This window comes from Melanostigma gelatinosum, assembly GCF_949748355.1.
Source record: "Melanostigma gelatinosum genome assembly, chromosome: 13".
Taxonomy (NCBI): domain Eukaryota; kingdom Metazoa; phylum Chordata; class Actinopteri; order Perciformes; family Zoarcidae; genus Melanostigma; species Melanostigma gelatinosum.
In genome coordinates this window covers 4735139-4750129 of record NC_136646.1, presented here as the reverse complement: position 1 = coordinate 4750129, position 14991 = coordinate 4735139, and the positions used below count along the sequence as shown (strand labels likewise).

General features: G+C 48.8%; 1 protein-coding gene across 2 annotated transcripts in view; it reads left to right on the top strand.

Annotated features, from left to right (window-relative positions):
• Positions 1–14319, top strand: part of LOC306787037 (cytosolic phospholipase A2 gamma-like) — a 46308-nt gene extending 31989 nt beyond the window's left edge. For both annotated transcript variants that reach the window (XM_079282037.1, XM_079282036.1), the window contains 6 exons: positions 10081–10146; positions 10240–10380; positions 10537–10683; positions 10781–10864; positions 13787–13955; positions 14148–14319. In XM_079282037.1, coding sequence (XP_079138163.1) covers positions 10081–10146; positions 10240–10380; positions 10537–10683; positions 10781–10864; positions 13787–13955; positions 14148–14166 — 626 coding nt within the window. In that variant the 3' untranslated portion in view covers positions 14167–14319. The remainder of the gene's footprint in view (positions 1–10080; positions 10147–10239; positions 10381–10536; positions 10684–10780; positions 10865–13786; positions 13956–14147) is intronic.
• Positions 14320–14991: the final 672 nt, after the last annotated feature.

The following is a 14991-nucleotide window of genomic DNA, read 5'->3' as shown; positions in this document are numbered from 1 at the left end:
AAGTACCCAAAAGCCATACTTGAGTAAAAGTAAAGATACCTTACTGGAAAATGACTCCAGTAAAAGTCACCTATTAGAATACTACTTGAGTAAAAGTCTTAAAGTATCTGATATTTATTGTACTTAAGTATCAAAAGTAGTTTTCTGATATTAAATGTACTTAAGTATTGAAAGTAAAAGTACAAGTAAATGCTGTTAATAAAAAATCAAAGGGTCAGAATTTTGAGAAGTATGAAGTTTATTCTTTTAAGTGCTGTGGCACCATGACCAAGGACATGGAGCTGTGTTGAACATAATTGGGTTGGCTGTGATCCATCCAGGAGCAACAATGTTCAACATAATATATTTTACAAAAGTATACTTTTGCATCTACTATGAACTTATCATCATAATTCTCCGAAAAGCAATATGACACTATGAAGGAGTTGTAACAGTGTGTTTATAAGTGTTGGGATCTAAAGGAGCGTGTTTGGGTTATCAGCATTTAAGAAACTGAATTCTTGACATCAATAGAATTATTGATGTATGTAACAATTATTAATGATTATTAATAACAACGGGGCACCACCCTGCGAACAGGGACCAATAACCAAACGATAAAACTAAGTCTCATAATTAGTAGTCACTCATAATGTCAATAGTCTGCGTATGACTATACATTCTGTGACAGTGAAGGTTTTTAAGTTCGAGCACAGGCTACTACATACAGGTTTATCAAATACATATGCACCAGTAATTACAGACGACTGCTCCTTAAAGTATAACAGAGTTTATTAAATCAAAATAATAAATGATCAAATCAATTAATATTGCAACCAACAAACGTTATCATACAATTTTATATGCCTAAACTAAAGAATGAATAAAATGGATGAGGGTGTATGTCTGTGTGTGTGTGTGTATGGGTCTGTGGGTGAAAAGGAAGGAGAGTCTTACAGCTACCGCTAAAGACTACAAAGATGGCGGCGTCGAGTGACGTGGGCCAAAAGGGGAGGGGCCTTAAGATACTACAGCTAAACTACCACCAGATGGCAGAGTCGAGTGACTCGGGCAAAATGGCGGTGAGACTGCTATACGTAATCACGTGTGCCGATGCACACATGTGTTGTGAGGCGATCGTTTGAACGGGGTTTCCCCAGGGGCAGAGACAAGAAAGAGAGCAAAGGTGGGCGTCATGAATCAAACTTCTGCGTGTGGTCCGCGTTGGAGTGAGAATGGGGATCGCTGGCCGTATCGTACACAACGTGCCGTTGTCGGTAGAACTGCCAGAAGTTATGTACGATAGCCGAGATTCCACACTTCATTCACAGAGCTGATTTAATGAGGAGAGAATACCACACGAAGTGTAATAAAAAAAATGAAAATAAAACAAATAAATCCCAAGCAAACAGTCATAGTTAATACACAAATACAGCGGAGCTTCTCTGCTCCGTAATGATTGCGCAATATCTCAATATCACGCGACATTAACTTAAACACACAAAAACACGGGAATATCAACATATAAATGAATGGCCTGAATTAAATTTACGTTAATTTAAGCTAAGCTATGCCCAGATACCAAGAATCTTACTTGTCAATGCGTCGTTGCAACGTTGAAGTGTGTTCGTGGCAAAGTGGTCTGTTTCCTCGTCAGGAAGGGGGAGCAGGGGGAGCTTGCTTGCAACGCGGCTTTGCCGGCGCTGTGTTGTCGTGGCGTGAGCTCGCTCTGGAGCGAAACGCAGACGTGATCTATCCTCGCTGCAGGGAGGGTGATCTAACTTCGGCTGACGGCGTGGTCCGTGCGCCTTACCGGGAATCGTCGGTGAAGGAGGGAGGCTTGGTCGTCTTTCCTTCGCCGGAATGTGTGCACCAAAAGAAAAAGAAGCAAAAAGCGGAGAACCGATCGCTGAAGCGGATTCGTTATCGCGGGCGGAGTGGGCCTTTACTCGGCGTGGAACACGGCTGTTTCGTCCAGCGAAATGTCTTTGTGACCTGACAGGGTTGATGAGGGTTTGAAGGCCGTTGCTTCCTCGTGGCCTGCGTGGTGCTGGAGGGGGGAGGAGAGGCCGATGTGTCTTCATGTGTCCAGAACGAAGGTCCGGGCGAAGAGAGTGTTGTGTGCTCCCTGTTCGACGGAGGTCGAAGGGAAAAAGCGTGCAGGTCCGGGGCGAAGAGAGTGTTTGCGTGCCTCCTGTTACCCCGGAGGGGTTGTTGGAAAAAGCATTGAGGTGTGTACTGCAGGCGGTTTTGTAGAACAGTGGTTGAATCACAGGGGTCCTGGGGTCTCTTGGCCCTCGGCCAATGAGATTGCAGCGGTGCATTCAGGTGACCATGGTTTTTTGGGGGGGGGGAATTTACACCCAAGTGTGAAATTCCATCAGAGGAGGCTTGCTCTTATCAAACTACAAATCAGGATGAAACCTTTGCTTGACAAAGTGAAGGCCTGATTCTCTTGGTTCACAGCACATGTTGAAGCCATATGGTCAGACCCCAACATAAGTATGCTCATTAGACTAGAGCAGGGGTTCTTAACCTTTTTGACCTCGGGGCCCAACTTTTCAAGTACAAAGTGTCCCGGGGCCCACTCTGACTATATGCATCAAAAGTGTCAGACAACCTGTAGGTCATACAGAAACAGAGCAGTGGGCCTTTGGAGTCAGTAAAAATTTAAGATTTTTGTCCGCATAAAATAAAAAAGTATCTTTCAGTATAAATAACTGCCGGTGGCTGTATCTGTACAGGTAAAGGACAGTATAGGGCTGTAACTACTGTGACAGCCCCCGGGGTGGCAAGGGGGTTTCACGACAACACGGACCAATAAACACAACCAGTCGGTAGATAAATGGTGCAAGTGAGGTTTTTACTGAAGATAGAGAGTGGATAGAGGTAGGATAGACACTCAACAATACACTGTCCGCTTTCCAGAGGGATGGTCGGGGTTCACTTCCACGGTTCGGTGCACAACGGGTATTCCTCATACGGTCCAGGGCGCGGGCAGGAGCAGGGTAGTCGTACAGGCAGGGGTCGGGAGCCGGGCGGGTAGTCAGACGTTCCAGGGTGATCAAGGGGTAAGCCAGTTGTCTCCAATGCGTTTGCTGTGTCTCCGTCTCTTTCCACTCCTACTCTCTCCTAGTTTCCTGTGTCCGGGGCCCTTTTATAGTCCCCTCCTCCTCCTCCGATAGGGTGTGGTCGCTCCCTCGGCTCTCCTCCTCAGGTGTTGCTTGTTTGGGCTGATGGTGGTTTGGCGCTCTTTTCCACTCCCTGACATGGGGCTCCGCCTCCATGTCCGGCAATATCGTCCCTCTACCACTTCTCCTCTGAGGTTGCCCCTCCGGCTGCCACATACCCCCCCCCTTAAATCCGACCTGGGGGGAGGACTGCTCCAGGAACCTAGGGCGTCCCGTCTAGACAGGGCGTCCGCGTTTCCATGAGCGGCCCCGGATCTGTGGACAACAGAGAAAGCATATGGTTGAAGGGATAAAAACCAGCGTGTGACCCGGGCGTTATTGTCTTTTGAACGGGACATCCATACCAGGGGGGCGTGGTCCGTGACCAGGGTAAAGTGTCGTCCCAGCAGATAATATTTCAACTCCCCCAGAGCCCATTTGATGGCCAAACACTCCTTCTCGACCGTGGCGTATCTCGTTTCTCTCGGTAATAATTTTCTGCTTACGTATGTGATCGGGTGCTCCTCTCCATCCCTCAGCTGGGACAGGACGGCACCCACCCCGGTCTCGGAGGCATCTGTCTGTACCACCAATGGTTGCGTAAAGTCCGGGGTCACCAGCACTGGTTCAGAACAGAGTACTTCCTTCAGCTTCTCGAAGGCGTCCTCGGTCTCTGCCGTCCATACGATCCGATCTGGCAGCCGGTTTTTTGTTAGGTCCGTCAGGGGTGCTGCAAGAGCAGAGAACTGGGGAACAAACCGTCGATAGTAGCTAGCTAGCCCAATGAATGCTCGTACCTGTTTCTTTGTGCGGGGGCGGGGCCATTCCCGGATCGCCTCGACTTTCCCTACCTGGGGCTTGACGCAGCCGCGGCCGATGGTGTACCCCAGGTAGTCAGCTTCCCGGAGGCCGAGGCGACATTTCTTGGGGTTGGCTGTCAGCCCCGCCCCTCGCAGAGCTTTCAGGACGGCTTCCAGTCTTTGGAGGTGAGCCCCCCATTCCTCCCCGTGCACGACGATGTCGTCCAGATAGGCTGCCGCGTATTCTCGATGGGGACGTAGTACCTGGTCCATCAGTCTCTGGTACGTGGGGGGGGCTCCGTGGAGACCGAACGGCAGCCTCTTATAGTGGTACAGTCCCATGGGCGTAGTGAAGGCCGTTTTTTCCCTGTCTTCGGGGGCTACTGCCACTTGCCAGTAGCCTTTAGTCAAGTCGAGGGTGGTGATGTATCTGGCCCTCCCGATGCGCTCTATCATCTCGTCCACCCGGGGCATCGGGTAGGCATCGAATTTTGAGATGGCGTTGAGCTGCCTAAAGTCATTGCAGAACCTGACCGAGCCATCGGGTTTCGGAACCAACACTATAGGGCTGCACCACTCGCTCGTCGAGGGTTCGATGATGTCGGCCTCCAGCATACTCTGTACCTCCCTCTCTATCGCCCCCCGGCGGGCTTCGGGGATGCGGTACGGCCTTAGCTTCACCTTCTTCCCGGGCTCGGTGATTATCCGGTGTTGCACCAGTGTGGTGTATCCGGGGTCCGGGGAGAACACGTCCCGGAACCGATCCACCATTTCCCGGACGTCCTGCTTCTGCCGGGGGGTCAACTCTTCTCCCACGGGTACCTCGACTGGCTCCGTTTTTCCTGGGAGGGTAGAGAGAGAGAAACAGAGCATGGCATCCCTACGCACCCATTTCTTGAGCAGGTTCACATGATAAACCTTCGTCGGGTGCCTTCGACCTGGTTGCCGGACTCGGTAGTTTACCGGCCCCACTTTCTCCATTACTTCATACGGCCCCCTCCATCGGGCTAGAAACTTACATTCCGCCGTGGGTACCAGGACCAACACCCGATCCCCTGGGTTAAACACTCGGGGTTGGGTTCCCCGGTTGTACACGCGGGCTTGGGCCGCCTGTGCCTCGGCCATGTGTTCTCGGACGATGGGCCAGAGGGATGCCATCCTCACCCTCATCTCCTCGACGTGGTCCACCATGGTGCGGTAGGGGGAGGGTTGGTGTTCCCAGGCTTCTTTGGCCAGGTCGAGTAGCCCCCGGGGTCGTCGACCGTACAGGAGCTCGAAGGGCGAGAATCCGGTAGATGCCTGGGGCACCTCTCTGATGGAGAACATCAGGAAGGGTAGCAGTTGGTCCCAATTCTTCCCGTCCTGGTCCATGGTTTTTTTCAACATTTTCTTCAGTGTCTGGTTGAATCGTTCTACTAGTCCGTCCGTTTGGGGGTGATACACCGACGTCCTCAGTTGGGTCACCTTCAGCATGCCACACAGATCCTTCATGATCCTAGACATGAACGGGGTTCCTTGGTCGGTGAGAATCTCCTCCGGTATTCCGACCCTGGAAAACAACATCACCAGCTCCCTTGCAATGCCCTTGGTGGCCATAGAGCGTAGGGGAATGGCTTCGGGATACCGGGTGGCGTAATCCACTATCACCAGGATGTACCTGTGTCCCCGGTTGGTCTTGGGTAGGGGCCCCACTAGGTCCATCCCGATCCTGCTGAAGGGGACGGTGATGATCGGCAGGGGCACCAGCGGGTTTCTGTGATGGGGTTGTGGGGCCACTTGTTGACATTCGGGGCAGCTCCGGCAGTAATCCTCCACGGTTTTTTTTATTCCGGGCCAGTGGAACCTGGCCCTCACCCTTTCCAGGGTTTTCTCCACTCCTAGATGGGCACCTAAGATATGGGAGTGGGCTAACTGGAGGACAGAGGGTATGAAAGGACGTGGTACCAGTAACAACCTGAGGGGGGCCCCGTCCTTTATTACTACCTGGTAGAGGAGCCCGTTATAAATGGAGAAATGTGTGGGAGGGAGGTCTCTTACCCCGTCCAGTGGTCGTCCGTCTACGGCGGCCACCTGCCGAAGGGCGTGGGCTAGGTTGGGGTCCTCCAACTGGGCCGTCCCAAACCTCCCTGTGAGGGGCCCGGGTAAGATGGGCTCCTCCGGGTCCTGGGGGAACAGCCCGGCCAGCTCCTCTTCTTCGAGGGAGGGGGTATCTGCCTCCTCGGGGATGGGTGGCGCCTCTCCTTCGGGCTCACTGGGGCTGGAGGGTCCGTCGTTCTCGACGGCTGTGGCATATACGTCCTCGGGGTTGGGTTGGGTGGCCTCCACCAACGCCCGGGCCACGGCACTGGCGACTCCTTCCGATAGGGGATCGGTGGAGATCTCCTCCCCCAGCCCACAGATGGCTTTCTTCTTGGACTTTCGGTGAGGGGTCGTACCTGGTTTCACCACCAGGCTGCGCCACAGCTCCTGGAACACGGGCAGGTCTCGGCCGACCAGCACCTCTACGGGGAGTCCTTCCACTACTCCTGCAGTGCCGACGTATCTACCCCTCGTCGTGTATATTTCGAGGGCGGTGGTGGGGTATTCGCGGGTCTCCCCATGGATGCACGTGACCGCTCGGGTGCCGGTTAGGAGCGGGTACTGAGCAAACGTAGGTCTCACCAAGGTAATCGCGCTCCCGGAATCCACCATCGCGGAGGCGTCGCGGCCGTTTACTTTGACCGGGGTGAGGGGCATGAGGTCCTCGTGAGTGGCCCAGCATCCGGTAATCAGTCCGCATGGGCGACTCCCCTCACTGGCCGTGGTCATGGGTGCGTCCTGGCGGTGAGGACATTCCCATGCGATGTGCCCGATCTCGCCGCAGTGGTAGCACCTCCTCTCTTCCGGTCCACCCGCCGGCCGACGTCGGGGAAAGCCTGGGGGAAAGGAGGGAGACACATAGGTAGTTTCCTCCGTTCTCATCTTTTCTTTGCGGGTGGACCCCTCCACTTTCGGGTTTCTTCCCCCACGCACTAACGCTTGTGCTGCGTGGTAACCCTCCATGATCTCTACCAGTTCCTCGAGGTTGCGGGGGTTTCTCTGGCCGGCCAATTTTTTTGCCTCATACGGGAGGGATCTGAGGAATTTGTCCATGACGACCCGATCGGTGGGCGACACCTCGGTGGGCTCTGCGTGCAGCCAGGCCGTCGTAATCCTCTTGATCTCATGCATCTGGGCTCGCGGAGAAAGGGAGGTGTCATATGTCCATTCATGAAATCGTTGTGCCTTTAGTACCAGCGTGACCCCGCATCGCTGTAACGCTTCCGCTTTCAACACCCGGAAGTCAACTTTTCCAGCGCGCTCTACGTCCTGATACGTTACTTGCGTTTCGTTGATCAAAAAGGGGGCTATCAACTCAGCCCAGTGCTCTTCTGGCCATTTTTCCCGGAGTGCCGTTGTCTGGAATATCTGAAAAAATATTTCCACATCGTCAGCTGCCGTCTGCTTGAGAAGGAAGCGCGCTGGGTTGGCTTTCTCCACGGTACGTTGCTCCTGTTGTGTCTGTAACATGCCCTTGATGTCGCTTTGCATCGCCTCCGCGCGTTCGGTTTGTACCGCCATATACTGCTCCATGTGTACTTGCTGTTGGTATTGTTGTTGCTGCTGTGCTTGGAGGATTTGCATTTGTACTTGCATGGCTTGTTCGTGGCGTTTTTGGGTTTCCTGGTTGCTAGCGATTAGCCCCGCTAGCAGCTCTTGAAATGGCACCGGGGTGGCCATGCTTACTGGGTTGGTCGGTCTATCGGTCAGTGTTGCCAGAACCGGACTGTGCCCACATTCTCCACCAAATTGTGACAGCCCCCGGGGTGGCAAGGGGGTTTCACGACAACACGGACCAATAAACACAACCAGTCGGTAGATAAATGGTGCAAGTGAGGTTTTTACTGAAGATAGAGAGTGGATAGAGGTAGGATAGACACTCAACAATACACTGTCCGCTTTCCAGAGGGATGGTCGGGGTTCACTTCCACGGTTCGGTGCACAACGGGTATTCCTCATACGGTCCAGGGCGCGGGCAGGAGCAGGGTAGTCGTACAGGCAGGGGTCGGGAGCCGGGCGGGTAGTCAGACGTTCCAGGGTGATCAAGGGGTAAGCCAGTTGTCTCCAATGCGTTTGCTGTGTCTCCGTCTCTTTCCACTCCTACTCTCTCCTAGTTTCCTGTGTCCGGGGCCCTTTTATAGTCCCCTCCTCCTCCTCCGATAGGGTGTGGTCGCTCCCTCGGCTCTCCTCCTCAGGTGTTGCTTGTTTGGGCTGATGGTGGTTTGGCGCTCTTTTCCACTCCCTGACATGGGGCTCCGCCTCCATGTCCGGCAATATCGTCCCTCTACCACTTCTCCTCTGAGGTTGCCCCTCCGGCTGCCACACTACACTATCAGTGAACAACTGCCTCAAATTTGAAGAAGATTGGACAAAGTATGACCATTCTACAGTGTTTCTTCCATGAAGAGATCCAGGTGGAGCTCTAAAAGGACATTTGGAGACCCAAATGGACACATGGTAACCACATGATATTCTGACACACTAAAGGTGTTTCTCCCTTTATATTTTGATATTATATTCTTTTCCTTTTATTTTTAGCCTTTGCAAATTGCAAAATCTATGTATATATGGTCGAAGACATGGTGTGTGAGTAGCGGACTTGCTGTGCTTAATGGCTGCGACCGAGCGCACGAACGAGAATGAGAATAGCTCAGTTACGCAAACGTTGGTTGACGGCTTATGGAAGAGGAGGATAAGGTTTGTACTATAAGTACTAGCGTTTTCTGAAGGCAGTAGCTCCATGGTAACATCCGCTAGCACGTTGTCGGGTCTGTAATGTGTCTTTCTCCGTCGAGATGCTGCAAGATAAGACTTGCAGCCGTTATGGCGACTTTGGACAGTGTGTGTGTGGGCTCCTTTTGTGGAGAAACCATAAGAAATGAAAGAAAATCGATGATTTCTTTGCAAAGAAGAGGATTTTGGGCATGCTGGGATACCAAACACGGACATGTTTTGTGACGTATTTGCGCAAACAAGCCGTAGGAACGGAAGGAGAGGGGATCGAGGATGCCGGTGTTGAACAGGCAAAACCCTTGTTAAATAAATGAGATGACACAATGTGATGATCACAAGGACATTTATTATCATGTGTATGTAAACCTGCATACACAACAAGAAGCCCAACAGGCTTTCCCACGAGCGTTGGATGTTTCGTCGCTTGGTGTCGCTTTATTTTTGAAGGCTTCAGAGCTTCGTTTGATAGCATTAGCTCACATTCCACACACTGAGCACTCGGCTCTGCCTCGTTGCCTCCGTTCACAAAGCCGGACTTAAGAAAGTCAGGATTGTACTTGCGCACACATTTAGACTTTTGGGGGCTATGGCACCACTGTCGTCTTCATTTTTTCTTTTTCATAACTTATCCATAACTTTCGCTACAGGCTAGCGGCTAGCTGAGTGTCTTCTTCTGCTTATTGCAGCTTGTTAAACAACTGACTGACGCATTACCGCCACCAGGTGGTGGGAAGCTATATTGTAACTGAGCGTCTCATGGATAACAGTGATATCTCTGGTGTCTTCAATTGATAACCTATGCGGTCCCGCGGCCCTCGCGGCCCACAGGTGCAAAACTGAAAGTTTTTCGCGGCCCTCTAGGTGGCGCTCGCGGCCCAATCATGGGCCGCGGCCCTATGGTTAAGAATCACTGGACTAGAGGATGTCGAGGGCCAATGCATAATATTATTACATTACATTGCATAACATTATGTTCAGCAAAAAATATCCACTTGATGCATCAGGTCAGTGTTTAGAGAAAGGACACCTGCCTTGTAAACTCCTATGGGCCTGATTTGAACACAACATGCAAAGGTTTTGCTCAAGCTGAATCTGTAATTGGGCGACTGCTACCATTCAGTTCATTCAGTATTCCATCACTGATTGAAGTAAGCTAATTGAGAAAATAAGTTTCATAACTTTTAAAGGTACATGGTCTTTTTGCCTTTTCTTCACAGAATACCGATACAATATCTGCAGATGTTGATACAGATGTAGACTGTTTCATGCATAAAAGTTATCAAACTGTGTGTGGTCGTGTGTGTGTTGAAACCATGCAGGTGTTCTAGGTAGTGCGTTGGCTGATGAGGAGACAATCAGAGAGTTCATCCCTCCCTGGCTGAATGGTAATCACTATTTGACGTTGTCTCAAACACCAAATGTATTTTAAGACACTGCAGGGATAAATATCATGTGTGTGTGTGTGGTGTGTGTTTCAGTGTCTGGACAGATAGACGGTGCTGCTGAAGAGTCCCTGCGTGTATACAATGCCCTTGATAAACTAGTTGCCCTTACCAGAAGCACGATTAAGGATCCTACTGCTATGTCTGATCTCGACAAGCTGCAGAAAATACTAGAAGGTAGTAGTAGCAGTTAGCACGATGACCCTGCTCAGATAATTTACGATAAAATGTAACTGTTAAATACAATTGTTTTGGCATTTTTGTGTCTGTGATGAAATAATGACAGTCTGATTCAAAATGCCACGGTGTCCGTTCAAATCTTTTCTTTTCCAGACAAGGCCAAACATAATAAGTCCGCGTGGCTGGAGCCAAAAAGTTCGGAGGAAAGAAAAAGTCTTTCTCAGCAGTGGATTATGGAGCTGCTGGCGGCAGTAGAGACCTGGAGCGAGAGTCTGGAGGATGGAGCTTTCAAAACACATGGTCAGTGGGTCAAAGTTGTAGACAAACAGACCCATTTTAATAGGATGTGCACATGATGTAAACATGTCTGTGTATTACTTTTCAATGTTTTTCCCAGTCTCTCTACTTATGAAGAAGGTCCTTCCCAAAATGATGACATGGGAGTGGGGAACGACCAGAAATTTCCTCTACCAATACCAAGGTGAGAAAACAGACCCCTTCATCAATAGTTGCAATTAACTTTGGTAAAAACGCTACTTTGTTTATCTGGTTGATGGTGCTTGATTTCCCTTTACCTTTGTTATGACTTTGTTTTGTGTGTGGATTACTGCTAAAGTACCACAACTTCATTGCCATCACAGCGTGCAGGTATTGATTGGTTAGTAACCACAAGAGTGAAGGGAGTGCTTGGATCCTTGGATATCAGGATGAAAGGCCCCTAACACTAGCTGTTCTTACTTTTTGGTTTTCAAACATATTCAACAAACTAATCTTATTAGGTGAAAGGTACTGGTGGGAGGATTTTCTTACCACTTGGACAGAACAATCGTGTATCGTGTAACTCACTACATTTTGGGAAATATGCCTAACAATGGGTCAAAACACTGCGTATTTGGAAGGTGTTAACCTAGAGCAGGGATTCCCAAAGTGGGGTGCGCGAGCTGCCTCTAGGGGGTGCGCGAGAGGAAAAGTGTAATGGCGGTCTGATGGTGTAATAATATTAAATATTAAAAAAAAATGTAATTTTAATTTAAAAACTGTCAGGTGGGACATCTGAAGCTATCAGTCGTAAAAGAGGAGAGGGACAGAGAGAGAGAGAGAGGAATCGGAGGCGAGGGGAACGGAGAGGTGCGTGGGGAGAGACCGGGAGAAGAAATCGAGCCAGAGTCAGAGGAAGATGAGACGGAGGAGACCAAAAGGAGGAAGGGATAGCACAGACAAATCGGGAGCACATCGGCCCATCGCGGAGTCAAGGTGAAAAAGAGGAAATGAGAGTGAGCATCAGACTGGGAAAAAAAGAGGAAAATGATGAAAAGTATCTGTGTCTGGGCTTCACTTGGATTGGCAACGCAGATTCCCCAAAGCCACAGTGCGTGGTGTGCAGTGAGGTTCTGGCTAACAGTCTGAAGCTCTTATTTACGTCGCCACCTGAACACCAAGCATGCCAGTGCAAGTCAAAAGCCCCTTACATTGTTTATATCGAAATTGGAGGAGTTACAAAACAGCCAAAAACAACTGGAGTCTCATTCATGTGTTGGGTCTATAAATGACGCACTACGGGCTTCATATCTGGTTACAGAATAGCGAGAAAGGGGCTACCGCACACAATCGCCGAAGACGTGAGCTTGCCAGCTGCCAGAGAGATGGTGGAATGTATGATTGGGGAGAAAGAAGCAAAAAAGTTGGACATGATCCCGGTGTCCAACAACACTGTGTCGCGCCGCATCGATGCTTTGTCCGAAGACATCCTGGCTACATTAGTCGGTCATTAATTGTAAATTAAATGTGATAATCTGCCTCTGAGCCTGTGCGTGTGTGCTCGCATCCGTATTGCTCTTTAAAAGTGACGCCTTGTGTCACTGAAAGTTATTGAAACTTTGTTGCAGTGTTTCAGGGCGTTTTCACACCTTCAGTTTGTTTGCTTTGTTGCAGTTGCTCCTTTGTTCGGTTTGTGTTCACACTGCAACATTTAACAGCGGACTAAATCTTGTAAACAAATGCCACGCGCGAGCAAACTGTTCTCTCATTGGTCCGATTCTTATGCGGCTATAAAGGCTTAAAAGGCTCTGTTGCTTCTTTTTTTTAAATTATTATTAAGGGGGGGGGGGGTGCGCGAACCCGGTCGGGATGTAGAAGGGGGTGCGCGGCCTAAAAAGTTTGGGAACCGCTGGTGTAGAGCAAGAGAGAGAGCGAGAGAGAGAGCGAGAGAGAGCGCGAGCATGTGTGAATGGTTGCCATGGTGAGGACGCACCTGGTGTTAGAGGCCGACTGATTAACAAACATTACAGTAAACAGTGATTTTGAACAAAACCCCTGCCTCCTTTTAACAAAAAGCAAGAGTCTGAGTGCCAAAATATGGATATCATGAGAGAAATAAGACTCTGCCGAACACGGTGATGTGGTTTTTATGTTTGTGGTGTTACGAATGTGAGCTCCAGAGAAATATACAAAACTGGTACCGTCTGCTTTCTTTGAGAAATGAGTGGTCAGATTTAACATGGAGTCTAATGGAGCAGTTGGTTGGACTTCATGTCGCTCTGTGACTCTTTGTGCCAAATGTGTATGTCCGTTGGATTCCACAGTCATTTGTCTATGACAAGGAGACAATTAGCTACTTTTCCATGCAAAAATTATGCATGAAGAATGAAAATTGTGGAGTCAGTGGCAAAAGACAAATGTCTTTTTCACAAGAATCTCAAACTCCTCTTCACTATAGCGGTGACATCATGCACTCTAAGATGCGCAATACACACCCATTATAAAGTCAGAAAAGGACTGAAAAAATCATAAATGTTAAAATGAGACAGTTCAAAAAGTGTAAAAGATATCAAAAAGCTGAATAATGCGGCAATAGTTCAGGGTTTTCTAAAAATGTTAAAGTTGAAATAGTGTCTGTAGCTGAAAGTATGAGGAAGTAGAAGGATTTGTTGGAATGATGTTTAGCATTCCAACAATAGAGAATAGGATAACAATACTTGGAATGCTTAATCAGCATTCCAACAACTGAAAAATTTCCGACAGTTCCGACAAATTTCCAAACAATTCTACACCATATATAAGAGTTGTTAAGCTTATATTTCCTGGGGTGTAATTCCCCAGGTGGCGTTGTTGGTTCCCTTTCATTTCCCCCCCTAAGGCCCCGCTACATTCACAGACTAAATCCAGGGAAAAGAGGGGGATAACCAGGGACAGGTGAAACTCATAAGGGCGGGGCAGACAATCACAAAGGCAGGATGTAAGACAAGACACAAGAGGCGAGGACATTCACACTAAAACGGTAAACAAACCACAACAAAACCCTTGGACCATGGCACTTACAGAGCTACACTTTTAGCAAGGTGTCGAGAAGTAGAGGGGTAGCAGGTGATTGGAGCCTAAACCAGTGTTTGCTGCTTTATTATAGATGCAGAGGAGGTCAAAGCAAAGATGGAGGAGTTCTCCACCTTCCAGCGTCCCTTCAGCCAGGAGAAGATTGAGTTTGTTTTGGAGACGGCTAAAGCCAACATAAAGAACAACAAGGAAACTCTGCTGGCGGAGATTCACAAGGCTATTCTCCACCGTCGCAACAAGAGGTAAGGATGGGTGGGGGCACTGTCAATGTATCTGTGTGAAAGGAGATGGACTGATACAAAAATAATTCAGTTACTGGAGTTTATGGAATATCTGTGTGTGTGCTCGTCTGAGACAGATGTGGACGGAGATGTGGACATAACTGACTGATTCAAAATCTAACATGTCCACTTCTCTTTGCTTCTCCCCACCAGGAAGTCTGTGCTGCGCTAGATCTGATTTCATCATGATAACTCAGACACTGTGCCTGAGGAGGCGGAGAGAACACAGCATAACACAACCAATACATAATCATGTAATGTAACAGCATATCATCATACCTTTTATTACATGTGTATTTTGGTAAATAAATATCTTGCAGATCTATTCTCATGCTGTCAGTGTGAAAATATTTTTGCCTTATTATTTCAGCTGTAAACCCAGTGGTGTGAATCGGTATGTTCTCTCATCATACCTTCACTTATGTGGGTCATGTGAAGCAGTTTGACATGTTGGGGTTGTTTCTTACAGTGACAGACTGGATGTGGCATTAGTTTGCTCACTCTGCTGGAGTTGCAGCTGAAGGAATATGACTTAAATATTGTCATACACGCCATAAGAATACATATAAGCAACACATTCATTTAATGGAATACACACATAATTATAGTCAGCTCTACTCGTGCTGCAGCATTTTTTTCCGGTGAAAATATGTTTAAGCGGTGATTTTATAGATCTGTTAATTTCCTCATCCAGGATTAGTTAAGTCAGATAACCAAAAGAAAACTTGGGTATGTTGAACTTGCTTCGGTGTACCTTCTGGTCCATCAAGAAATAGTTTTCCGACTTTGGTGCAGATGAACTCAACCCAATTCAACATCTTTGGATGAATTGAATTGGAGACTGTGAGCCAGTCTATATCGCCTAATAGTGCACTGCGAACATAATAATTTCTAAGAGGGAAAGTTTCTCTGTGCTCACCTTAAATTTCAGCAGTGGTGTATAAAGTACTCAAAAGCCATGCTTGAGTAAAAGTAAAGATACCTTACTGGAAAACTA